We start from the raw sequence: 26,964 nt of genomic DNA, 5'->3' as shown, positions 1-26,964 counted from the left end.
TCAAGTGTGAGAGAAGGCATGGTGTATGTAACGGCATGTTTTGTTGAACAAAAATAAACGGACTGTTGTTCATCGATTATGTGGATTATAGTTTTTCAAGTATGACGCGATTACTTCATTGTTACTCACCAGTGCAATTTCTCTCATCTGAATCCAAGGCATATCCGTTATCACATCGACAACGAAAGCTTCCGATGGTGTTCCTGCACTTCCCATTTGAGCAAATTGCGTTGATCATCCTGCATTCGTTTATATCTGAGAAGGGACAAGCGACAAGGAGGGGTTGAAAAAAAGAAACAGGATGCAGAGTGTGGGTTATATTTCGACTTTTGACAAATGCAATACCTTTGAGGAAGGGTCTTCCATTGATGAAGTCACCACGGTGGGAGAAGCCTGGTCCTCGAGGGCAAAGCTGAGCATATTCCGGAGTACCTTTCTCCGGACATTCATCGCACTCCGGACCCCAGGCTACTCCCACTGAGCAGCAACAAGCATCCACGCGGTGTTTTCCGGAGATGGCCGCTCCACAACGTTCATCCTCGTGTGTTAGGTAGCAATGCTCTGTTCGCAAGTCTGGGATTAAAAGAGGACATTTGTAGCCATTTTATTACTCAACATGTACACTTTCAAATACATCAGGTAGGACGTTGTGATACCGACCGATGCAGGTTCTGCCGCTGATATCAACAGTCATTCCAGGAGGACATTGACAGAAAAAGGAGCCGTGCGTGTTGACACACTTGCCATTGATACACACTCCAGGAAAAACTTGACACTCATCCACATCTGATTGAAAAAATGTGTGGAATTATGTTCAGATTCAGATACAGAGTCGAAGCAAAACTTACCTTCACACGCATTTCCTCGTACTCTAGCAAGGCCCTTACTACAGATGGGATCTGAGAAGGACACACAAAGCAATTTAGGGTGATTTCCTGAAGCCAGCAAACTTTAAAGTGGAAGTCAGCCGTAAACATTTTTTGACAATAATATGTTATATGTGACCTCACTAGTCTAAACATAACATTCGGATTAATATTGTATTACATTTGCGGAATATGAGTTATGAAGCATCCATCACAGGGGGCGGCCATTTTGCCACTTGCTGTCGACTGAAGATGACATCAATGTTGCTCAGGGCTCAGCGACGACCAATCACAGCTCACCAGTTTTCTGAAGCTAAGCTGTGATTGGTTGTTACCTGAGACCTGAGCAACATTGACATCATCTTCAGTCGACAGCAAGTAGCAAAATGGCCGCCCCCTGAGATGGATTAATAACAGATGGATTTTGCTGCTTAACTCATATTCCACTAACGCAATATCAACCAGAATACCATATTTCGACTAGTGTGGCTGCATAGAACATATTATTGTAAACAAATAAATAAATATTTGGGTTGACTTCTTCTTTAATAAGCGAGTTTACCTTTTTCACATTTGACGCAAGGGCTGTTCCAGGCCACTCCTAGTGTGGCACAGCAGTGAGACTTGAGAGTTGCCCCGTTGATGTTGACTTCACAGACATCATTTACCATCTTCAGCCAACAAGTGCTCTTAGTCGTTTCTAATTCAGCCGACAAATAAACATAGAATATCCATTTATATAAGGTTATGTAGAAAAAAAAGTGCGTGTAAGTGATTTGATTCTTGGAATATCTGAAGTATGTTATGACTGTGATGTGGCTCTATTTAGAATGAACCAATCACATTTAAACTCATGTTAAATGGGAGTCAGCACACATCAGCCACCGTTTTAATCGACTCTGATTCGATTACCTGGAATAAGTTTCAGAAGTCTTTTTCTGGAAAATGTCTTTCTTTCCTTCCTTCCTTCCTTCCTTCCTTTCTTTCTTTCTTTTTTTCTTTCTTTCTTACTTCCTTCCTTCCTCCACCTTCTTTCTTTCTTTCTTTCTTTTTTTGGAGGTATAGTGTTCTTTTGGTGAGGAGAAATGTCATGTGTGCACGTAAGAAATAGTTTGGAACTATGGCAAAAAATTAGCATATTGCATATTTAAATTACATTTTAAATTAAATAAATAAACATTTAAATAAACATTTTAAGTCTAAGCACCCCTGGTTTCCAGCTTCTTGTGGTATATTTTGTGATATATATGTTATATCCCAAAAACAAAACTTAGCATTTGAGCGAGGTGTGTAGACTTTTCATATCCACTGTATACTGTACGAATGTGCCATGACAGAAGAAAATGAAGACTGAATATCCTTCTGGATCGGATTGTTTTTGAGCTTTTTAGTTCAGTTGACAGATTAATTATTATACTAATGATCTGTAGAAAAGCAATGGTACAAAAAAAACAACAACAACTAGGTATGAGCGTGTACCAATACCATATATCAGTTTTGGGCCGATATCAAGCCTTATTTCAAGGTATCGTTACTCGCGACGGATCAGCCTCTTGTGGCTGTTTTAGTAGCAGGAACTAGAAATGAGTGTCATGCAATTTAAGGAAAATGCTACAATAATCTTTCTTTAAAATTATCTTTCATTTTCTTTGTGGGTGTAAATTTTATGTATCAAAAGTACCCGTGATATTGGTACTTGGTATCGGTATCAGTGACTAGTGGTATTGAACATCCATAAAAAAAAAAAGTATACTTACCTATACACTCAAGCCCAGAGCTGTCCAGCGAACTGCCTGATGAACACAAACATACAAATGACCCTTTGCTGTTGACGCAGTCTGCGTTCACACAGGGACTAGACACGCATTCATTCACATCTGCAAAACAAATGACCAAAATGATCAATAATGTATTTGTTCTCGACGGCAAACCTGGCATTATTAAAAGTGAATGCCTCTCAGACCTTCGCAGATATCTTTTTCCAAATTCAAGTTGAATCCTTTGGGACACTGACAGGTGAAACTTCCAGGTGTGTTCCTGCATAGGCCGTTATCACACAAATGGCTGTTTATCAGACATTCGTCCATATCTGAGGAAAAACACAACTGTGGATTTTGCTCGGGCAAGGCTTTGATGTACAAAATTGGTGAAAAGCCAATCCACCTACCAATACAATTTTTGCCTGTCAGGTCTACTTCAAAGCCTTCATTGCAGTTGCATTTGTATGTTCTCAGCATGTTCTCACACACGCCATTCTGGCACACGTCCGGGTCCAGGGCACACTCGTTAATATCTGAGAGGACAAAAAAGAGCCAGTTACACATTCATGCACAAAGAACAAACCACTAATCCGTGTTGATTAATAGTGAGAGTAAACATTACTTTGGATCTGTTCCGAAACAAAACCAACATGCATATTCTTGATTAATGGATAATGTATCTAATGCTTATCTTTTATTTATTTTTTTGGTTCACTGACAAGGGTAAGAGAACATAAAGTAAAAAATTGGAAATCCTTTTCTTGGCCACGACTGTCCCCATCGGGAGCCATAAAAATAGAAATAATACTCAAATAACTGATTTATGCAGCCCTGTCGCAATAATAAAGAATCAACAGACTGTTGCATACATACCTCTTGAATCTCCAGTTGTGCCGATGTCATTTGGACATAAAGCCTGGAACTCAGCTGCAACATAACACACAGTTTGGTCAGTCAAACCATAAAATTTTCTCAAATTCATGACATTTAATATCCATTTATATGCTTTGTCATTTAGCCTGGACTAAGATGTCTCCTTAATGTGGTGCAATGCTGGCTTCTGTAAAGAGATTTGAATTGGTGGGACCAATTGAATTGAGATTTGGCTGTTTAATGCGTGCGTGTTTGTCTAAATGTGTCATTTCTGAAACCATCCAAAGTCGAATAAGTGTGTTTTGAATTAAGGGGGTGGGAGGTGACTCCATATGTCACTTGAATGTTCTTACCAGAGTTTTGTGGTGGGCAGGGTTGGCAGGGCTCCCCATAGGCGTACTCGATACTGGCACAGCAGCACTCGGATTTGGTCACAGCTCCAAATAAAGGCCGGACACATTGACCTCGCTTGTAACCGCCATAGCACGAGCTGCGCATGTGTGTGTCTGTGTCATATGGACATACCAAACATAGTGAGTGTGTGACAGATGAGGCAGAAGAATCTCGGAGGAGGACTCACAACAGAAACAAGGAGGCAAGAGGGAGTAAACAACAACATTGTGAAAACATGCGGTTGTTCCCTCTCCATAATGTCCGGAGGTTTGAGGCATTCTGCTGCGCTGAAATCACCCTGATTAGATCTCACGCTCGCCAAACAACAACACATCATTTCCAAAGCAACACACGCAGAGATGTCACTTGCTGGGAAGCTGAACAATCTAGTACAGTCATTACTTATATTAATCACATGAGATTGTGATTAAGCATAACAAATGTAACTTTCTTTCGACAAGGTAAATTTGGTTTTTCGTGATTAGATCAACAATCAACACTGAAGTGGCCGATACTGTATATTGCTTCACATGATAGTTTCAAACAAACTACTTAAAGGTTAATGTGTACAACATGCAGGTCTGTATCACTGTAAATTGCCTTTGGTGTATGGGGTTCCATTTGTGCCAAAAATATGCCATCATGCCCACGGCTCTTGCCTTGTGCTTGTGTGACGTGTTGTCTGCGCATGTGACATGACATTTGACTCCATCTATTGAATGTTGAATGTGTCGTCATGACGTGTCAATGGGGTTCCGTTAGTGTCAAGTGTCGTTGCTATGTGTATATGAAACGTGTCGTTGCTACGTGTCTATGTACGTGTCTATGCTAGGTGTATTTTCTATGAGCATATGCCAAGGGTCTATGTACGTGTATATGCTATGTGCATATGCTACGTGTCTATGTACGTGTCTATGCTAGTTGTATACGCTACGTGCCGAGGAGTCAAAGACGGCATGCTACGCTAGCTCCAATCGACAAAGTACGTTACGCCCCATTAACGTACTTTAACGTAACGTACTTTGTCGATTGGAGTCGGCGTAGCATGCCGTTCTCGGCCAACGGAGCTCTCCGAGCCCATCTGGAAGCTAGAGTACCAGTACAGGCACCGCACCCGGTACCAAAGCATTAACCGCATTGTCAAAATGGCACATCCAGAGGACACAAGGTAACAAGTAGCAATGACATTGTCCAACAACACGTAGCATATACACCTAGCATACACGTACATAGACACATAGCATATACACCTAGCATATGCACTAGCATATGCGCTAGCATATACACCCATCATAGGCATGTACATATACACTTAGCATGGACACGGACAGTTCAACGTTCGATAAACAGTCACGTCACACGCCCATAGACATAAGACATAGGCGCAACAACACATTTTTGGCACTCATAGAACCCCATGTTGGTGTCCATTAAAATCACTCAGTCATCATGAAAATACAACAGAATAGTGAAACTCTCAGGTCTCATTCAAGTGGCCAAACATTTGCACACATACCAGTAAAATAAGTCTCTGAAAATGTGTTAACAATGGTTAGTTGTAGAATAAACATTTACAGTTACATTTCATACGGTGCGTTATTGACTAAATCTGACTTTGAATTTTGTTGCATTAACGAGACTTCTTAATCAGTTATCTTGCTAACCTTAGAAAATATGTCTGGTATTTGTCTCCTCAATGTTATTGTTGAGGAAATTAAAGGATTCATTTTGTCCACAAGAACATCCCTGAACATGCAGCAGAAGAGTTCCTTACCAACACAGACACGTCCATCCAGGCCAACTGCCATCCCTGACATGCATTCACAGCGGAAAGATCCCTCGGTGTTGACGCAGTGGCCGTTCATGCACATACCTGGAGTCTCACACTCATCAATGTCTGGAAGCAGATAAATGAAAGTGCTTGGGCTTTTATTTTCTGTTTTCTACTGGAGCGACTTGAAAAATAGTTGTGCTAAACCACTTTCTGTCAACATGTGCACGCTCAGCATGAAAAAAGAAAAAAACTGACTCTATTAAATCCGCTTCTAGCTGGAGCGTTGTGTATGTTGTATATGTACTTGTGAGTATGACTTGACTGGTTGAAAGTTGTAGTGAAAGCCGTGGCCCTGATTCAATTCCATGAACTCTCATCACCATGGTCTTGAGCGTATCACATTGATGATCGTGATAAACGATAATGCTGCAAGCAGCGCAGATGGTTTTCAGTTTTCTGAGACAGACGGCGACTCCAGGGACCCTTCTGACTCACGTTTCGTTCATGACGGCATACGTCAGCACACTTCACACACACCCAATGACTTAACTAGGTCAGCATCTCCATACCAAAGGCCAAGTGGAACAACATGTATTCAAATCATCTTTTAGTTTATTTGTTAGCAATTCCAATGCTCGGTTTGCTCTCTGTTTTTGAAGTTAAGAGGGCACTGGATGACAGTTGCTCTTTGTGTTGAATGAAAAAGCGGTAGATCAAATGTTTATGCAAAGTAGCTGCTCCATACCATTCATAAATGTCTGCAATGCCCATTTGGTTTACAATAGTTTTGGCAAATGGTCAGAACCAGTGAGCGGCAGACGAAGCAACAGGCCTTGTTGGCACGGGTTTGTCTGTGCAGGCAAATTGTGTTAAACCGGACTGGACCAGTAATTTCTTATGATCATCATTACAGTTGTTGAAGTATATGTACAGGTAATTGGGTATCTGCATGATTAACTGTAAACTGTTCACTGTACTGTATTTTTAGGGTACAGCAATGTTGGAAGATACTTTAAGGAGCTTCAATTACTTGCGGAAATTTGCTATTCACGGTTGGGTTCAGTCCCAATTCCCTGCAAATAGCACGAGTCCACTGTACTGTCTAATCATATTTTCTTTCCTGAGGCTAACAGCAGACTCGTAAAAGTGAATGTTTTGATTGGAAAATCTGCATCTTCTCCATCTTATGTTAATTTTACGACAAGTTCCTTTCCCTGTACATGAGCATGTTTATGAAGGGCTGGCTGCTCAGGAACGTCATGAGCAGGCAGGCCCCAACAATCCACATGTCCAGCTGGGATGCTGCCAGGATGCTTAGGGATTTTTGCAAGGCTTTTTAGGGGATTTTTTTTCGCCCTTAGGACGCCTATAACAGAAATACTAACATAACAGGCATGTGGCCACCCTCCAAGTTTGTTGAAATATAGCCAACTACTCCAATGACACACTGGCCTAAGTGAGGTAAGGATTAGTATGTATCAGTGAGCATAAAAGGATGTGACAAACTCACCTACACACATGCGCCCACTGGTATCGAGTAGGTAGCCGGGTTTACAGATGCATTTGAAGCTGCCATCCTCATTGATGCACAGTCCATTGAGACACATGTTTCGGATGAGACACTCGTCTTGATCTGCGACAATCATAAACAAGTTAATGGATGCTATTGCTCCAACAGTGGCTCACCATGTTATGACCTTGTTTTTTATTCATAATGTCATAAAACCAATCATTAAACAGCATACTGCTTACTGAGATTGTTACAAGGCTATTATTTCAATAATTTATCATTTTAATTTAATGGTTCAATGTTGCATTTCCGAGAATGTGATTAAGTACAGTACGTAAGGTTGTGGCCGGTGTATTTGTCTTTAATCTAAATCAATGACAACAAATTGGTGACTGCAACTTGGGAAATACTGTGATTCTGGAAAAGCATCGGAAAATTCAGCAGCTGATGAGCCAAAACACACAACATCCTTGCATGAGCAGTAGCTCATTATAGCACTAATTGGCCTTTAAACACCTCCAATAGCCAATGTCCCCTTCAGCATTGACTCAAAGAGAAGCATTGTTCATTAGAGAGGACTATCCTGACTTCAATAGCAAAAAAATATTTTCCAGACATTTGCACTCCATAAATGCCGATGTGCTGTTGACTGACCTTGACAGTTTTTGCCATCAGTTGAGATCTCAAAGCCAGCGTTGCAAACACAGTGGAAGCTGCCCTCTGTGTTCACACAGCGACCATTGTTGCAGATACGACCATTGGCGACACACTCGTCCAGGTCTGAAAAACAACGCTGTCATCACGTACAGTACATTCTAAGGTGCGCATTTGTCTGTATGTACATGTATTTGTGTCCTGGTGTGTATGTGTGTGCCTTTGTCTTTGCTACATTGTGGGGCCCTTACCCGCATGTTTTTCCAGGTTTAACTACCATTGTGGGGACCGACTTGAAATTGTGTTCACACCTCTTTTTGAGAGTCAAGAATTGGTTTTAGAGTTTAGGTTTGAATTGGGTTATGGTTGAGGACGTTAGAATAAGGAATTCGGGTAGGCAATCATTTTTGATGATTGGGGTTAGGGGAAGGGGCTAGCAAATGCATCATGTCAATGAGATGTTCCCACGGTGATACAAAGACAGGTGTGAGTGTGTGCATATGTGTGTATGTGTGTGTTCAGAATACTGATTATTAATTCAGATTACATCTCAAATGCAACTGAAATGTGCTCACACCCACCACTGAAATCCTCATACACATCATACTAAAATAAACTCCTAAACAGTACTAAAATTGTTGTTTCAGTTGTATGAGTTGTGTGTATGAGAGTGTGTCTGTAGTGTGTGAAAAATGAAGTATTGTATTGTTCAGTAGTGAATGAGTGCATTTCAGTAGTCACTAGTTTATGCGAGCAAAAATAATTTGGTAGCATGTGTGAGAATGTGTGAGTAAAAAAAATCCAGTATGGCATGTGTGAGAGTGTATCAGTAGAGGTGTAAGATTATTTCAGGTTTGTTGTGTGAGAGTGTTTCAGCAGTGCGAGTAAGAACAATTCACTAAGTATGGATGAGAATTACAGTTGTGCGAGAGAGAGAAATAGAGTGATGTGTGTTAAGAGTGTTTCAGTGGTAAGTGTGAGAGCATTTCAGTTGTGTGAGAGTGAAAACAAAATCTGACATTAATGTGAGAGCATTTCAGTAGTGTGTGAAAGGGTGTTACAGGTGTGAGAGAAAAATAAGTTCAGGGGTTTATATGAGAGCATTTTAGTAGTGTAAATGATAATGTTTTAGTAGCGTTCTTCCAGTAGAAGAACAGTAGTTTTGACTGAATGTTAATACCCAAAAAAAAACTGTGTGTGAGAGTGTTTCAGTAGTGTGAGAGTGCTTTACTAGTCGATGGTTTGTGTCAGTGGTTTAATTTTGTGTATTAGAGTATTTCAGTAGTTCGAAAGAAAACCATTTCAGTAGTTCATGAGAGAGCATTCCAGTCGTGAGTGCAAGAGCATTTCAATTCTGCATGTGAGAGAGCTGATCCTGAATGTATGTTTATGTGTGTCAGTCACCTCGGCACTCTGTCTTGGTTGCTGTGGACTGGAATCCCACGGGACATCGACACATGTAGGACCCGGGCGTGTTCACACACTCGCCGTGCACGCAAGGGCTTCTTTCACATTCATCCTCATCTGCATGGTAAACATCAGCGTCAAACTCATTAAAACATCGTCACCATCTTGTTTCTTCTCTCCAGTAGAAGAACCGACACGCTGTCTGACTTACCGACGCACACGTTTCTCCTGTCCAACGTGAAACCCATGTTGCACTCACAGCGGTAATTAACACCCGGCAGGGGGATGCATCGACCATTCGGACAGAGGTTGCGATATGCCTGGCAAATGTTGGTGATATTTTGGGTTTGGATGATGACTGGACCTGACGGAAAGTGTAAAGTAGTCATTCCTTCAATATGTCCCGTGAGATGGCGGCGGCTGATTATGACGGTCATTGCTGACAAAGCAAAAAGGTTTTAGTGTCGTAGTGCAGTGTACCTGGTGGAGGCTGTAATGGCAGGTGTCCTGGAAACTCGCCTTGACCTGGGTATCGATCCGGGGTTAGATCTGGGTATTGACCTGGCGTCCGACCCGGTCCTTGTCCTGGTCCTGGACCCTGACCAGGAGTACGGCCCGGGATATGTGGGTAGACGCCCGGGAAGTCAGGGCTCCCCGGTCCACGTCCAGGGAAGGTTCCCCCACCGTTAATATCGGGTAACTGGATGCAGAGTTTCTGGTACTCTTCTAAAGTGAGATGAAAAGAAATGTCTTAGCATCAGGACACATGACAGGGAGACATTTTTGTGATTAATCCGACCTGCTCCGCGAATGGGGCACATTTCCGGAGTGGAGCCATCGGACCAGCATCGCCCGCTATCGCAGCAGCACTGCATTTTGGTCAGCAGCTGTGAGTTTTGGTTGGCACAGCGCCCATTCAGCAGGCTCGCGAAACAGAAACCGCCACGAGCATCTGCGGGAAACCACATGGCGCAAAATCAATGGGAGCGATGGGACACGCCATGTGTCGTCAGCATGGTGAGGAAACAGGCAAAAAGCAAAAAAATGATTCACATTTTCCGTCATTCGCGAGATGGAGTCCACTGTCAACACTTCCTGGCACTGGAGATCCGCATGACTAACACTAAGGTTCTAGTTAACACAAATATATCATTTTTTTCTTTCACACCCAGACCCAACAGAGTCTTCATGTGGTGAGGTTTGACTGAGAAACATGTGCTCGATCCTCCAGGCAAACGTAGGAATCAAACCAGAATGTTTGACGAGAGAAAGCCTCAGACGTTCCCTCCACAAAACATCCTCTCATGGGGGAGTCGCGTGAATGTCTGTTTGCATACTATATGTCGGTGTATGTGGGAATTCCTGGGACCCAAATTCCTGGATGAGTGGAAAAAATAGTGAGCTGAACTTGACAGATTTCGTTCATGGTTGTTGTACAGTAAGTATATCTATAAAATGTAATACACATATTATGTTACATCGAAATAGAACCTAAATAAATGTTTAAAAACAAACAAATACAAATGAACTGCAATTGTGCCTTCATTTGAATCTCTACTCATATTTCCATTCTTTCTAATATAGTGGTTCTTAACCTTGTTGTCCTATGAGCATTCACTAAACCCTTTTATACTGTATCTGTATAGCGTTTACTGGTGAACAAAATGAACAGCGAAAGTAGCCTTTTCATCAAATGTGGCTCTCTTCACCTTGAGTTCAGAAAGCGCAATATCAGGCGTGGCCAAGTTCGGTCCTCGAGAGCCACTATCCAGCCTGTTTCTCTCCACTAACACACCTGGAAAACAGGCTGGATAGTGGCTCTCGAGGACCGAACTTGGCCACCCCTGCGCTATGTTCTTCGCATCTCCGTGCAACTTAGGGAAGCGTTCTGTCAGTTTTGCTCGTTGTGCTGAAGCAGAATTGCTCAACTCAGGACGCTCACTCCCTTCACTCAACTCAACTCTATATTTATAGAGCACTTTCTTAGGATGGAACCCAAGGGCAGCAGATACAATGAAAACAGCAGAGGACACGGAATTGAACCCTGTGGAACACCATCAATTTTGTTATATGAGTGAATTCATATTGCGCGTATTTGTTCGACCAATTTCTTTCTTTCTTTCTTTCTTTCTTTCTTTTTTTCTTTCTTTCTTTCTTTTTTTCTTTCTTTCTTTCTTTCTTTCTTTCTTTCTTTGAGGTTCAATCAAACACAAAGAACCACTGTTCTAATCCATCCATCCATTCTCTTAACCCCTTCTTACAAGTCAGGGGGTGCTGGAGCCTATCCCAGCTGGCTTCGGGCAGTACCAGTAATCATGAACTGGTTGTTCTAATACATTTGAATTTAATTTAAATGTATTGTGTTTGTATTTAATTGAGTGATTCTTACTAAGCAGAAGCCTGTTTACCGCACTTGGAGATTCATACAAGCATTCATCCTCACATTAACGCCTTAAAGACAATTTAGCCTTCAATGACAATTTTGGGGATGTGGGAGGAATGAGAAAGAAAACCCAAGTAAAAATGGAGAGATTGAGAAAATGCAAATTCCCAGAGCCCAGAGTCTGAATGCAAACCCAAAACCTCAGAACTGTGAGGCAGATGTGCAAACCACTTGCTTGTATGGAATCTGTAAACTACAATGTGTACTCTCCTCTTTAAAGGACAATATATTGTATTTCTTGCCGCCCTGCTATTAAAAAAACAACAACAACTGGTATCTCAAAGAAAAGTTAAAAAGGTTCCAGTCATCTGGGAAGACTTTATACAGTACAAGATGCACTGGGGCATTACAGGACGTTTCCTCAAACTTTCCCAGCAGAGTTGAAAGCACAAAATTGTGCACAGCATGTCTTGGGTAGATAAAAAAAATTGAACGATTGATTTATTGTTGAATAATTAATTGATTGTTGGGTGTGCCCCAAAATTTACAAGGCAGCTCATTGTTGAGGAGCTCAAAAACAAGCAGTTGACCTAAATTCTACCAGCTGGAAGCTCGATCCAACTTTCTTTCGCAAGCAAAAACAGAGAACAAGAGAGAGACAAAATGATTCCCTCAAGTTGTTTTTCTTGACATTTCTGGTTTAGCCAGAAAAACACGACTAGCCAATGACTACACGCAATGTTAATGACAGCGAGGCCTGACAAATGGACTCACCTATACACCTGGAGCCGTCCGCGGAGACGTAGTATCCCTGCGGACACTTGCAGAAGAAGCTGCCGGCAGTATTTGAGCATTCGCCAACGCCACAGACACCCGGAATGTTGGAACACTCATCAAGATCTAAGCAGAGGAGAGGAGTGATTTTATTTTGCTCAAAATCGTTTTCCTGCTTGTTTGTTTCAGATATCAACTGGTATGTCATCACAATGAAAGGGATTCAAATGGAAACTTCAATTTGTGACCCAAGCATACACAATTTGGCATATGATAAGGACATTGAATACTCGGGCACATCACCAGACACATTATACAATGCCACACAACTGTTTAACACATTTTTTTCTTTTTTTACGCTGTCCAGACGTTTTCCAGCAATTATTTTCAGCCATAAAATTGTGCATACTCTATTTTACACGAATACCACAAACTGCTCAACGTGTTTCCCTCGATTCCAGTCTGGAGTTAAAATTTGGTCTGGAATTTGTCATATTCATGTTTTAATGAGCCCCAATTTTTCACCCGCACACTACTGCTCTTCAGTTGAGGAGCTGCAGAGTCACCGAGACTTCTGCTGCGGTGGTTATCCATGACACAAAAACGATTTAGCACCAAACTACATGTGGATGTAATATTCAGATGGTTCAGCTTCACCCATGGCAAAAAAAATAATAATAATAATAATAAATCAAGCCCATTCAGAGTCACAATAAGCTCCGTTTCAAAGAAAAGCAAGAGACCATACAAAATAAAAATAAATTTAAAAAAAGAAAAAAAAAGAAAAAAAAGGGAGCAATGATGATGACATGTCAAATCGGTAAAATTACCGAATGAACAATACTGAGCTCTTAAGAAAAAAAATAAAAATAGGAAAAAAACAAAAAGGACAGCAAGAGAGGATGCCTTTTGGGTTTAAGGCACGTACCCAAAACGTGTGGTCCCTGCTCACAAAGCAATAATGCGTTCACCATGCCTGGCGTAAACAACCACAACTTGACAAATACTTTACTTTCACGTTGTTCATTCAACATTGAACTCAAGTCCTTTATTTGGGGTGTACTCTGTCATTTGATATAAAAGTCTTACCTTCGCATTTCTGCGAGATCTCATTGAATTTGTGCCCAGCTGGACATTTACATTCAAAGGACCCGACTGTGTTGATACAGTTTCCTCCCTGACAGAGGCCGGGGATTGCCTGGCACTCATCCACATCTGTAAGAGCACAACATATTTATCATTAATGGTGGTTGCTGCATGAAGGCTGCTCATATAGTTCACACAATATAGCTACACAGATTATTTTCCAGTAGGGATAGACAGATTAACGGCCGGGCCGATATTATTGTTTGGCATTTTGAAAAATATCAGCATCGGCCTCTTTTCGAATCTAAAGGCCGATACAGCTGGTATCTCACTGAGCGGTAAATTCTTGCGAAAGAAGCGAATTTTGCAAGATGTTCAGTGTTCACAGACAGTTTGTAATTGTCCAAAAGAAATTGTTCAGACAAATTTTGACTGTCTAGAAAGATCTTTTGAAAGCTTTTTCAAACCCTGACGAAATCCCAGCTGCATTCGCATGCGTTTGTTGCTCAGGTTACTTTTCATATATGGATTATTTAAAGTTCCACTTTATAGAAGATGATACTGACACTGGGAAGAGCCTACACGTTGTATTTTTTTGAATTTCATTTTTTTTAAAAATGTTGAAATTGATCATTTATTTTAATTTACAGTAGAGAACTTTAGGGAGCTATTTACTTGCTTAGTTTTTAATTTAGCTTAACATTCTGATGACCCTGACAACTCCCTGCCATGTTTGTTATCATTTTTAAACAAAGCTGTCTCTGTTTAAAATTAAAACAAAAACCTTCGAAGTGTTGAAAACTTGAAAAGTTTTGACAAACATGTTTAATGGCATTTTAACAAAGTTATTATTTTTTAATGCTAATATATATATATATATATATTTTTTTTTTTTACTGCATAATAAATATCGGCTTGAAATATCGATTATCGCCCTCCTTGATGACTAATAATCGGTATAAAAATCGTCTAGCACTACTCTCCAGTCAGAAAAAAAGGAGAATGACACAGATACAAAAAGGCTAAGAGGGTTTGTTCAGTCAGGTTCGGTCTCTTCGGCGTGATAAAAGTAACGAAGAAAAACATTTCCCACTGGGCGAACACACACACACACACACTGAAGCCAAGTCGGTTAAACAAATGGTAGACACAGAGACACTTGGCCTCTTTTTGTGTTGGAAATTTCCTTTCTGTTCCTAGCGAGATGACACAGAAGTACTTAAGGAAAAGGTTGGGATCCTAAAAATGATTAGGAAAGGAGCCACTCTGCTTCGTTTGTCCTTCCTTCCTTTCCTCAGTCTCTCCTTTGGTCTCTTGATTTTTTGGATTTGTTGGAATTTAGACGTTTCTGGGGTTGGTGAAGAACTCTGGTTGGTGGCCCGGTGGGTGGTGTCTGGTCGGTGCTGGATTTCACCTTCCTTTGTTTTCTTTGGTCCTTCCTCGGGTCTCCTGACGGCGGTGTTCGGTTTAGGTGAATGGTATGGGATTAATTTTAATAGGTTTTTGGTGAACTAACGAATACACACACACTCGCACGCACGCACGCACACACGCACACATACTCACCCACATAAAAAAAAAAAGGAAAGGAGCCTTGATGCAACCAATTTAGCGATTATCCTGACCAACTTTTTACGAAAGGGGGCAGTTATTGCCCATAACTTTTTATGGTTGCACCAGGCTGACTCGAACGGCAACGATACTCGCGGTCAACATCATCGGCTAAGAAAAGCGGAATCAAGTTCCTTTTACAGTCTTTTTCTCCGTTCGAAAGGAAGCGCCTTTTCATCTTGCCTTGACCCGACGACGTCTTCCACACGATCTCATTAGTGTGTGAAAGTGTAAAGTGATGGAATGCAATTCCATGGAATGCAATGGGAGCAAACAGTCTTCTGAGATTGTGACCCTTAATTAATCGTGTATAACTGTTCTGATTTGACCGACTTCACTGCAGGCTTGAAGGTGAAAGCGCCCAAGAATTTGGGACCCGATGCCGCCCGAGCGTACTCCAAGTTGGGTCCTGGCTCAGGCGGCCATCTCCTGCGGAGGTTGCGATGTTGTTGGGTCTGGAGAAGGCAGCCGGCCCAAGGGACGCCTTTCCAGAAATGAGCTCTCCCACGTGGCACCGCCACTGACCCGTGTTACTGACTCTGACAGTCTCAGCGCAGCGGGAGGCTGCGGGCATTCCATACACATGTGGGAGGCATTGCCACCCACCCCAATTTAACCCAATTAGAACTAATCCTCTGGAGAGGGGAAGGTGGGTAGAGATGAGGGGTGACAGAAGGAGACGGTGAAAGCGGACGAGAAGGGTAATAAGATACGGTGCAAGCGTCAGGAAAGAGGGAAGCTGAACTTTTCTTCCAAAGCGCCAACACAGAAAGAGAGATTTAGGCACAGACTTTACCTTGGCATGCTCCTGTGCGGTGGTTTGGGATGAAGCCTCTCCGGCATGGGTGAGGCTGGGCCGGGCACATTTCGCACGGGTGACCCCATGCCCGGCCCACCGTGGCACAGCACAGAGTTTTTGTGCACACGATGCCGGTGAGCTGGCCTTGACACATCTGTTTGTTCACTGAGGCGAAGCATGGGCCGGTCCGATAGTCTGTGAAGGAAGGCAAAACAGGAGTGATTGCAAATTGTGTACCATGGTGGAAAACAAGAACACGACTGGAATGGCTCTCGGTTACACAGCAAGCTTTTTGCACTGGAGCTCAATTTGGCAGGTCAAAGCCACGCTGCATTCAATGCACACAGACTGTAAGAGTCAATTAATTGAATTCCTTGCGCCGCTCTTTGGCAAAGAAGTAGAACATTTCTGGTAAATTTCCATTAATCATGTCATGATGTTAAAACATATGTGACCCCACTAGTTTCAACAATTATTATTTTAATTAGGGCTGGGTTTAAAAAAGAATCTAATGATCGTTATTGAATCGATCTTCCTTTTCGAGCATGTTATTGATTCATAAAACTATGAATCGATTATTGTAATATTTTTTCCCCCATAAATTAACGACAAAATAGAATTTAAAAGGCCAAATTTTGCTGTATCTTACCGTTTTCTTGAAATTTACTGTTTACGTGAATTTAAAAGTATTTTCTTACATTTATGAAAGACCTGACATTGCTTTTTATGACAACTCATGATATTTTAATTTATATTTACAATTATTGAATTAGAATTATGAAAACATTTTCATCTCATCCATGCTGATGTCAATGTTTGTGTAACACTTAAGTGATTATAACACGTGTTATTTTCATTAATAAATAAATGTAACTAATTTTAATTGTATTCATTTAACTAGTTACTGCATCTGCAAAATAGTATTTGGAATTTAATGTTTGTGGAGTTTTGTTTAAAAATAATTTTCTTGTTATTTAAGAAGAATTGATGTTCCATAATTAATCAATAGCAAATTGAACTAAGTGAATCGAATTGAATCGTAAAAAAATCGAAATTGAATCGAACTGAACTCTTGTGAATGGAAATCAAATCGATTGAGAAAGCTTGAATCGATACCCAGCCCTAATTATAATTATGCAGAATAATCCAACCGTTTTTATCCATCCCAGGGGGCGACCATTTTGTCATGTACTACCACTTGCTGTCGACTGAAAATGACTATAGGGCTCAGCTTGCGAACGTCACATGACCAAACCCAGAAAACAGGTGAGCCGTGATGGCTGTTACCCGAACCTTTAGGCATATTAATATGGCAAGAGTCTGGAAAATGTAAAATAGTGGTGTGGTTGTCTATAATTGCTAACAATCAAATAATAAAAAAATGATTGGCGCAGTGAGACAAGCTTTTTTTTATTAGACAATTTTATTTTCATTGTAGGTTGAAAACAATTGGGTTTGACATCAAAAGATACTTGAGACAAAAAGCTCGTAAAATCTAATAAAATCAGCTTTATTTATCCCCGTTACACTTTAAGGAATAGCCAAGAGCGATTCCCAAAGGCTGCAGACTGACTGACAACACATGTTTATGGAACCCAGGAGGTGATTTCCACCGCACTAACTAACGCTAAATAGCTTTCATTAAATATGAGCACAACATTCTTTATCCCTTATTAGCTTGGGAGATGGTGACGGGGAACTTGTCCCGCTATACAGTGAAGAATCTAAAAAAATCATTTCCACATTTCCACAGCAGGCAACAGACAGCGAGAGAAAAGACGGAGACACGTTGTTTCAAACAAACGGGACATTGTGCGTTCCCCGTGTGGACCGGGGCCCGGCCCGGCCCGGCCCATGCAGGCCCGTCACGTGCACCACAGCCTCCACACGGTGTCTCTGCCTCTGGCGGCAACTCTGTGTGAACCAGAACTGGGTCATCACTCCTTCTCCCTCCCTTCGTCCCGCCCTCACGCTCAGTCGCCATTGCAGACGTATGCTTGCCATTGTTTAACTACCGCCTCCTCCCAAGCACAAGAGGAAACTAACAATACATGTACAAGTATTACTTGTTTACTTGTTGTAAATGCTTTACAAACAACAACTGTGGAAAACCGAGTTGGGTCATTTGACATTTACTTGGTTACATTCACTTGAGTAACTTTTGGGGATAAATTGAACTTGTCAGAGTAGTCTTAGTGCAACATACTTTTTATTGGAGTATTTCTGTTAAGGAGACTATATATATATATATATTATACAACCGTTTCGAAGTGATGCATTATGTGAAACATGGCTGACATCTGTATTTACCTCAGGCGATTTGCTGTGGCTGACATTAACTTCGCTTATTGTTGGGCAATACTGTATATCAATTTGCATATTACAATCATTATTTTTTGTCTATTTGACATTCATGGGCTATTTGAAAATAACAAAAAGTTGTTGACACCACTTGAATAGTTTTCAAAATAAATAAATAGATAAATAATAATAATTGAGAGAGAGAGAGAGAGAGAGAGAGAGAGAGAGAGAGAGAGAGAGAGAGAGAGAGAGAGAGAGAGAGAGAGAGAGAGAGAGAGAGAGAGAGAGAGAGAGAGAGAGAGAGAAAACGATTGGCCAATATATCGCGATATTACAGAGCGCAATTCTCGAATCGATTCGACATGCGGCCGAATCGATTTTTAAACATCATTTTTTTATAGGAATATTCAACAAAACGTCTTACTTAGGGTTAGGATTCACACATTAAGCATGGAAGAATGTTATATTAACGGAACATTAAGCCTTAATATCTGATTTCAGTGCTGTTCAAACATGAAACAGACTGCAACCTGTTTGTTAAACGCAGTGGCTCAGTTATAAGCCTGAATTTTACGATAAATAAATACATTTTCATATAAATCTTACAGTGTACATGTACAAGTTTACTGATTAGTATTTTCTAAATTTGAGGGAAAAAATCGCAGTCATCAATTTATAGATTTGTATCGGGATTAATCAGTATCGAATCGAATCGTGACCTATGAATTGTGATATATATATATATATATATATATATATATATAATTTGGAGTAGCTATGGCTAGTTTTAGCATGTCTGAAGAACTGAACAAAATATCTCAGTATTAGGTTTTTACTGCATATTACCTATGTAATCCATTTTGTACAATATCTGTTTTTGGGGGGAGATTTTACTGGGACAGTAACAAAGCACAAAAGCGAAGTTGTGAATTACAGTCCAATATTTGTGTGGAGTTTAGATAAACAGGGAGAGGCTGAAAGTTGGAGGGGGAAATTGGTGGTGTCATTTCATCTGTCCCCTCTCTCCGTGAAGCTTGTGCAGCTGGGGTGGGGGATCCACCCATGGCCTGTTCAGCTGGGAGTGCTTGCACGTGTTCACACACGCACGCAAACACACACGCACACACACAGTCAGAGTCCCGGCCCGCTCGGCTCATCTATAGTCTAGCCAACGATGATCTCAAAACAGACCAAAACTCACAAGAATGTCGCTCTCTTTGTTTCGCTGCTCTACTTTCGGAAAATCGTTCCCAAACTATTTGGAAAATTGTTCACACACTCTCACAACGCTTTTGGTAAACATGTACAAAGTGGAGGGTTTATTTCAAACTCAAGGCCAGCCAATTCATGTCTGCAAAAGTCCAGATATTTTGAACACAATACAAACGCAGTATCTGCCTCCCCGGGGATGTGTGTGCTGTATGCACAACAACAACAATCTTGCCAGGCAGGAAGTGGGTCCAAAAATTTCCTTGGATTATTTCCAAATCACACAAAAACATTTGAGCAGCTATTCTGCAGCCACTCTTTGTCAATGACTACGCCTACACATCCTTAGCGGCGGCCGTGGCTCAGGGTGTGGAGACGGTCGTTCAGTAACAAAAAAGGTCCAAGGCCCAAGTCATGTGTCGTTGTGTCCTTGGGCAAGGCACTTCACACACATTGCCTCCACTGCTACGCAACACTGGTGTATGGAAGGTGCGAAATTTTGGTTTGCCTGCCCCCGGGCAGCTGTGGCTACTTAACTAGCTTACCACAGTGTGAATGTGTGAATGCATGAATAATGCATCCCATTCCATTGTAAAGCGTCTTTGAGTGTCTAGAAAGAAAAGCACTATAAAAATCTGATGCATTATTAGCGTGGTATATAATATGTTGGCAACCTAACTTACATGATCTCTCACAATTTTGTAAATATGTTACGACTGTATTTTTTGGATTACAAGTCGCACCAGTCATGAAGAAGAAAAAAATAAAATAAAAATATGTCAAATTTAGAGCTCAGACTCGCACCCAAAATGTCATTTGCAGGTTTCAGGTTAGCTCATTTTGAAGATGAATGCCTGTGAGTGGAATTAGCTATCTCAGACATAAAGTACTTATTTGTGATATTTATAAAGGCAGAACTTTTGTATTGGGTCTCATACGTGTGTTCACCAAATGAGGTCTTATGTCTGGCCTATCAGCTACTTTCAACAAAACACACAAAGATCGACACAAAACTCGGCAAAATTGGGGTTTTCTTTCCATTGATGTTTGCACTGCGCCGGAACAGATAGAAGCAATCCAGTGAGGCATCGAAGGACTTTGCGTGCCTCACGTACTGCCTCATTTAAGATCAAACTGTCACCACCAACCCAAAGTTCACGCAAATGCTTGGAAATGCTTGATGTCACCAGATGAGCGCATGCGATTATCAGCCTAATGGACGGCTCTGGCCGAGATCACATTCCAGCCTAAATCACATTAAGGAGCAACAAAGAAAATATTGACGAATCTGTGTGCATTTTTGGGCGACTGAGTCGTGCCTGCTGCTGTGGCCGGACGGTCAAAAAGCGAAAATGTTCACATTGGAGGAGAAACTTTTTTTGACATCCCAACTTCTGGTCTGGTCAGGTCACATGTGTGGGGTTGTGCGCTCACTAATGGGATACGATCTACGGTAGCTGTAATGGCACACAGCTCTGTTTCAAGCATGCAATTTGTGTCGGGCTAAATGTGACCATGGTTGACTGCACATTTGTACTTGATTCATTCTGTCGCCTTTGAACGGGACTTAAATGTTGCCAAATCGCAAACAGATCTATTGGCCTGTTTTAGTCTCAGTGAAGACAAAATATAACATGAACTCATTGGAAATAAATTATGGATACGTCACATTGGGATTCGTGTTTAGTCTATAAAATTTGACAAAATGTCAGCACAACCCTTTCAAAGGCTAATTATATCAGCATCTTCTTTTCGCCTGACACTATAGCAACAAAATCTACTTTTTGAAGCTTTTAGCTCGCCCCTTTATGAGTAATTCTAGGTCAGGGTTCACCAATTCGGGTCCTCGAGGTCCGGAGTCCTACAAGGTTTTAGATGTTTCCGCCTACCAACACACCTGATACTAAAGATCAGGATCGTTAACAGGCATGCTGATGAGCTGATTATACGAATCAGGTGTGCTAGTGGGCGGAAACATCTAAAAGGACCGGAATTGGTGAACCCTGTTCAAGGTCATTCTCCAAGCACCAGCCCCTCCCAACCCAAGAAAACGAGTAGGTGCTCACCCTATGATGTCATTAGGTGCGCACCCACCCCCGCAACGCCTATGCGGACTAAAAAAAACGCCCACTTTCTCTGAAACCTCCAGGCTCATAGAAAAGCGATAACAGTAGCCTTTATCTGTAAACATTACGTCCAAATGAATTCAAACTCAAAGCAATCAATTATCCTTCACATTTGCAATGCCAAAGTGCAATGACAATTAAATTCCCCGTGACACTTATGTTTCTGCACTGAATCAATGGTGTAGCGGTTAGCGCGCTCACGCTGTAAGCTAAAGGTCACATGTTTGTGTCCCACTCAGTTTTTTTTCCTTTTGTCCTCCCCTCCTCCACTACGATTTTTTTTGTAGCAAAGGTGCCGTTTTGTTTTCAAATCTTTATTGAAGACTTGAACGTCCATCCAATTTCCACATTTAAAGAAGACGCGGTTGTACTGCAAAGGCTGGCCGGTCTTGCATGCAGCTCTCCAGAGTTTTGTGGGCGGTGGCCAGGCGTTTTATTTCCACGTTAGAAAAATAGCCAGCAAAATACCTAATATTTCCCAAAAAAAATTACATTGCCTTGGTGTCGCAAAGTAAGATTTAATCATTATATGTCTATAGGTTTAAAATACCGAGATACTTCCCCTTTAAACTACAGCAATACAGAGGAACGCTTAAATCATTATTCAAGGTTTGGCTGAAAAACGTGTGACTTCATGGTTTAATGTGCAGTTTGTTCAAAAATAAACCACTTTACTGAACTATTTCTGTAACCTTACAAAATAAATTGGACACTGAACCTAACCACATCAAAACTGTGACCCAAAAAATTCATTCCTAATTTGAGTGCATCATATTTATTTCGGGGCAGAAATATGTGTTTTGTGGCCAGAAATGACTATTTTATGTACACGTTAAATATATTGTGTCATAATTCAACTCCCCCGTGTGTGTAGACCACACCATTTGAGAAATAATAACATTGTCCCACATCGCCAAGCTTCCACACAGGAAAGGAATAGAAAGCGAGTGTGTCGAAGTGTGTTTCAGCAGATAAGGCCTGTTGCTAACCCATCCGGCTAGCAGATAGCGTGTTAATAGTTTCGGGCTTGAAGCAAACCCTGAAGCAAACCAGAGGACAAATCGTCCACCAGACGCCTCAGAGAGGCCCCTGAAGTCTGGACTCGTTAAAAGGGACAATAGTAATTAGGAGCTCTGCTGACAATCCAAATATTAGCTTTACGAGGTCAACACTTTGACCTCTACTGGTCATCACTGCGGCAGACCTCGAGAACGTCAACTCTCACGCTTTTGACTTGAAGACGTTGCACAGGCTTGTGTACTTTGGAGCGTTCACAAACACAGAAGGATGGGAAGATGTGTGCTAACGAAGAGCAAACACTAACAAAGATGTTACATTCCCCAGAGCCTCGTTGAAGAGCAGATGTGGAAATCGATGGTCACCGCTGGGCACGTCAACATTTTGGTTGCACAACAAACCTCTTTCGCTGGCACAAGTAATCAAAAGGTGCCTTCATTTACAGAAGAAAAAAAAAGAACCCAACCCCCAATTCTCAGTTTGGTTGTGAAGGATGTAGGCAAGAAAAGTAGCGTTCATTACCTTTCTCGCACTGCGCACCGGTGAAGCCGTAGGTGCATACACATCTGTTGGGAGCCACACACCTTCCTCCATTAAGGCAGCCATTTTCACATACCGCTGTACAAAAACAGACAAGGGTTGAGTTTTGTTGACTTAACATATATTATCTCATCCTTTGAGTACCCTGTGTGCTGGATTTCTTGCTAGATGTTAAGGATATTTATGGATCAACCTATCATGCCACTTATGAAACAGTTCATTCTGATTGGACAAGAGTCCAATTCCATGAGAGATGACAGAGTATAACAGCACTGGGACTTTTAACTTTACAGTACATATCATTATGCCTCACAGATGTTCTATACTTTAAATTTGGCCTAGACAGTGGTCATCTAATAATATGGTGGGTTTTTAACTTAGCATTAGGCTAAATATGGACATGTAAATTGAAAAACATTTGATTTAAAATAAGAATAGTCGTCAGATAATGATGGATGGATGTTTGGATGAAGACAAGGAGAGAAGCTTAGAGAGAGCAAACCTCCATTTGTGCTCATGTGATTCAATGACACACAAATGGGACACTCGGCCAATGCTAACGTGGCTAACACACAGTCGTGTCAATAGGCTTGATTTTTTTCCCGGACTACTTTGTGTGACTTTATTGTGGAGCGCCCTCTAAATGACAGAATAGTTTGACGTGACTTGACATGAAGTGGACTAAACACCCAACTCGAAGTAAAAAAAAAAAAAACTGGTTAACTAAGCTAGTTAGCGCTAATGGCTACCTCAGCAGCTAATAACACTGTTTGCGCTATTTTTGTATGCTTATTAAATAAACAAATCATAATTTGTTGTTGCTTATTACTGTTAACTAATAAATGGTGCAATTCAATTCAAAATCAATTTCTAAGTGTCTTGGTCTCATGATGTCAATTTCAAACTCAACCAATTCATGTATTAGTCCATTCATGTCTCAAACAGCTGTTGTGAATTTTGCCATGCAGTTCCTTGTTTGAGAACAGCAAGTTGTGCAAAAAGCAGTGAAACACAGAACAGTTGGACATTCAAAAGTTTAGAGAAGGTCAAATTAAGTTCAGTGTATCCTACTAGTCTCATCAAAACTTCAACACGTTGGTATACTTGAGGAAAATGAAGGAGAATATACTATTATTGGCCCATGTTGTAAACTTGGGTGCTGTTATATGAACATAGAAAAGTGCATTTGTTCCAAATACAAATGTGTGTTGACAAAGGCAGAGGAGCAGCAATCAAATCTAAAATCAAATGCCTCCCAGTGGGTTAAAATAATGCTACAATCACAATTGTGACTCATTCTATTATATTCTAAATAACCTTCTGAAGGTCAATTGGAACTGAGCTAAAACAGATTATTTTTTGTACAAACAGAGTTTCTTATACAGCTTTATACTGGAAATCATCAGATTGCACAACTGTGCCTTAAGTTGGGAAAGGTGAAGAGTGAAGAGTCTTAGAATTGTGTCCAAAAAATAAAACAACAACAAAATTTGAAGCTATGGAAGCTCAGCCTACGGTACATATACTGTATGTTGTTACTTGTCTTGATGAGATTTGGTCCAAAAGGCCAAACAAGCAAAATAAGCAGTAACACTTACGTTGACCGCAGTGGTTTCCCACGTAGCCTTTCTGACAGAGGCAGTTGTCCTCAGCACAAGTGCCCCCGTTCATGCATCGGATGTTACAGTGCTGGACTGTGAGCAGAATAACACAACACCTTAAAATGGACTTACAATAAAAGTCAAACATATCTATCTATCTATCTATCTATCTATCTATCTATCTATCTATCTATCTATCTATCTATCTATCTATCTATCTATCTATCTATCTATCTATCTATCTATCTATCTATCTATCTATCTATCTATCTATCTATCTATCTATCTATCTATCTATCTGTGTGAGTGATTGGTCAGGTAAATATTAATGGGGCATTGAGTGGATATTGATCCTAGACAAATGACAGGATGTGTGCGACTGAAAAACCTCATGTCTCATTATCCACCAAAAGAGCATCATGAGAATAGCATAATGGATTTGTCCAACAAAAATGGTGTTTAAGTTTAATGTGTCTCTCTAAATGAAGTTTTTTTTTTTTTCTTCAGCGCTGGTGGGTCTTTCACTCTAAAGGCTAATTTCACTGCAAAATGTACAAATAAGCATTACAATTAATTCACTGTGTCAAGGTAAGACATGTTTGGTGGTGTTATCAACCCACCTGATTTGGATCCACAGGACGTGGCGACTTGGCCGGTGGGGCAGGTGCACATGTTGGGCCTGGAGCAGAAACCATCTCCGCAACTGCTGCGACATATGGCTGCAAAGAAAACCGTGGCCCACCTTAAACATACATTTTTCATTTCAAGACGTCGTCAATGTGCGTGAGAGTGAATGTAATTGATGCATCCGCTGAAGGTTTTGCGTTTCACTCACAGAGGGTGTAGCTATGATCTCAACCTCATCAACCCTCAAAATCTCAAAGCGGCCCCAGCACAAATGGGGCCCGATCTTTCTTAACCCTAATCACGGTCATGTTATAGCAAGCGCCACATGTTGCTGAGGCATTTTCTTTTCTGACTTGCCATAAAAGCGCACCAGTGAATGATTTTAGTTGCTGCTGGCTATTTTTTATTTTATTTTTTCGCTGCCCGGCTTTCTTTCCCACAGCCTGTAGTTGGCTTTGCTGCATTGACCTCAGCTCTGGTCAGGTGGAGTCCAGCCACTGACCCCTACTCCCTGAACCCCACTGCTAAACAATGTCATTAGAGCCGTGACAGGCATCCTGGCAGCCGGCCGGCCCGCCAGACTGCAATCATATGAGGCTACGGCCTCTCAGACCTTCCTGTCTACCGAGGGAGGGGGAGAGAATGCGAACAGAAACTATTAAAAGAATCCAAAAGAATGCCGGTGTAAATGAACCAGAATTAAAAATGTCCACTCGTTTGAGGTCATGTTGTCTGCTTGCACTTTATTAAGAGGATTTGTCTCTCCTTTATAAACATCATTATCCACTCTCCACTGCAATGCCGGTCCAATTAATTAAGCAAATAAGCGGGGAGGGAGTTGGAGCTACAGAACAACACTTCCTTCTTTGCTTATTTTTACAGCGGCGAGCTCTCAGGGGCGGCAAGGCCTTCTCTGGTGGCCTAAACACTTATCAGATGCGCTGACCTACATTTACAACCTAAATTCTAATCTTTGGTCCATGAAATGGTGTTAAATTGTTCCCAACAAAATTCTGGGGTCAAAAAACCTAATATGGTCTGTAAATATGTTTTATTTTAATGATACTTACGGACAATGCACTGGTTTCCCCCAATTAGAGTCTTCCAGCCTGGGCAACAATAAACATTGTTCCTTGAGCCACACACATTGGGCCTGTGGACAAAAATCATGACATATTCAACAATTCAGGTGTCAGACAACATACAACATGAAGTCTTTTATCAAAAAGGGAATCCTAATATATACTCATGTATATGTACACATTCTAAAGTGAGCTTGACACCATCAGAGATGTATTAACTTGAAAATAAGTCTATGATTCACTGTATCATTTTACTTTTCCTCCATAGGCTATTTTCTTCATCATATAGCCTTTGTCTTGGCTGTACTGCTTCCAGTACGACTGTATAGATGTTTTTATTTTATTTTTGAAACCATTCAATCCCATTTCAGATGTGAGTCCTGTATAGTGACAGTGAACAGACTTCAATTCAATTCACAATAAGCAGCAGTTTTTCAAATAGTGAACAATTCTTTAAAAAAAAAATAAAGATTCTTCAAACGCCAATCCTACTTGAAGTTTACTGTCAAACTGAAAACAAAACAAATAGAATTAACAATGTTGCCTAAGAATTGCCCTTTAGTTTAATGCT

The 26,964-nt window shown here is 41.0% G+C and overlaps 1 protein-coding gene across 1 annotated transcript in view; it reads right to left on the bottom strand.

Annotated features, from left to right (window-relative positions):
* The window catches only part of fbn1 (fibrillin 1), a 64,023-nt gene that overhangs the window by 33,180 nt on the left and 3,879 nt on the right, over nucleotides 1-26,964 (bottom strand). Inside the window, exons 3-26 of the mRNA XM_086070883.1 lie at nucleotides 26,382-26,464; nucleotides 25,305-25,403; nucleotides 24,682-24,777; nucleotides 23,066-23,161; nucleotides 15,888-16,085; nucleotides 13,484-13,609; nucleotides 12,395-12,520; nucleotides 10,037-10,189; nucleotides 9,718-9,963; nucleotides 9,449-9,601; nucleotides 9,235-9,354; nucleotides 7,831-7,956; nucleotides 7,177-7,299; nucleotides 5,667-5,789; nucleotides 3,853-4,005; nucleotides 3,500-3,553; nucleotides 3,034-3,159; nucleotides 2,830-2,955; nucleotides 2,624-2,743; nucleotides 1,429-1,566; nucleotides 849-899; nucleotides 661-786; nucleotides 346-573; nucleotides 130-255 (exon numbers count right to left, since the gene is read on the bottom strand). Of these exons, the coding sequence (XP_085927009.1) occupies nucleotides 130-255; nucleotides 346-573; nucleotides 661-786; nucleotides 849-899; nucleotides 1,429-1,566; nucleotides 2,624-2,743; nucleotides 2,830-2,955; nucleotides 3,034-3,159; nucleotides 3,500-3,553; nucleotides 3,853-4,005; nucleotides 5,667-5,789; nucleotides 7,177-7,299; nucleotides 7,831-7,956; nucleotides 9,235-9,354; nucleotides 9,449-9,601; nucleotides 9,718-9,963; nucleotides 10,037-10,189; nucleotides 12,395-12,520; nucleotides 13,484-13,609; nucleotides 15,888-16,085; nucleotides 23,066-23,161; nucleotides 24,682-24,777; nucleotides 25,305-25,403; nucleotides 26,382-26,464 (3,116 nt within the window). The remainder of the gene's footprint in view (nucleotides 1-129; nucleotides 256-345; nucleotides 574-660; nucleotides 787-848; nucleotides 900-1,428; nucleotides 1,567-2,623; nucleotides 2,744-2,829; nucleotides 2,956-3,033; nucleotides 3,160-3,499; nucleotides 3,554-3,852; nucleotides 4,006-5,666; nucleotides 5,790-7,176; nucleotides 7,300-7,830; nucleotides 7,957-9,234; nucleotides 9,355-9,448; nucleotides 9,602-9,717; nucleotides 9,964-10,036; nucleotides 10,190-12,394; nucleotides 12,521-13,483; nucleotides 13,610-15,887; nucleotides 16,086-23,065; nucleotides 23,162-24,681; nucleotides 24,778-25,304; nucleotides 25,404-26,381; nucleotides 26,465-26,964) is intronic.

The sequence above is a fragment of the Leptonotus elevatus genome, chromosome 3, assembly GCF_054856555.1.
Source record: "Leptonotus elevatus isolate MCC_2025b chromosome 3, RoL_Lele_1.0, whole genome shotgun sequence".
NCBI lineage: Eukaryota > Metazoa > Chordata > Actinopteri > Syngnathiformes > Syngnathidae > Leptonotus > Leptonotus elevatus.
Note: the sequence above shows the minus strand (reverse complement) of the source record. Positions and strands in the feature narration are given on the sequence as shown.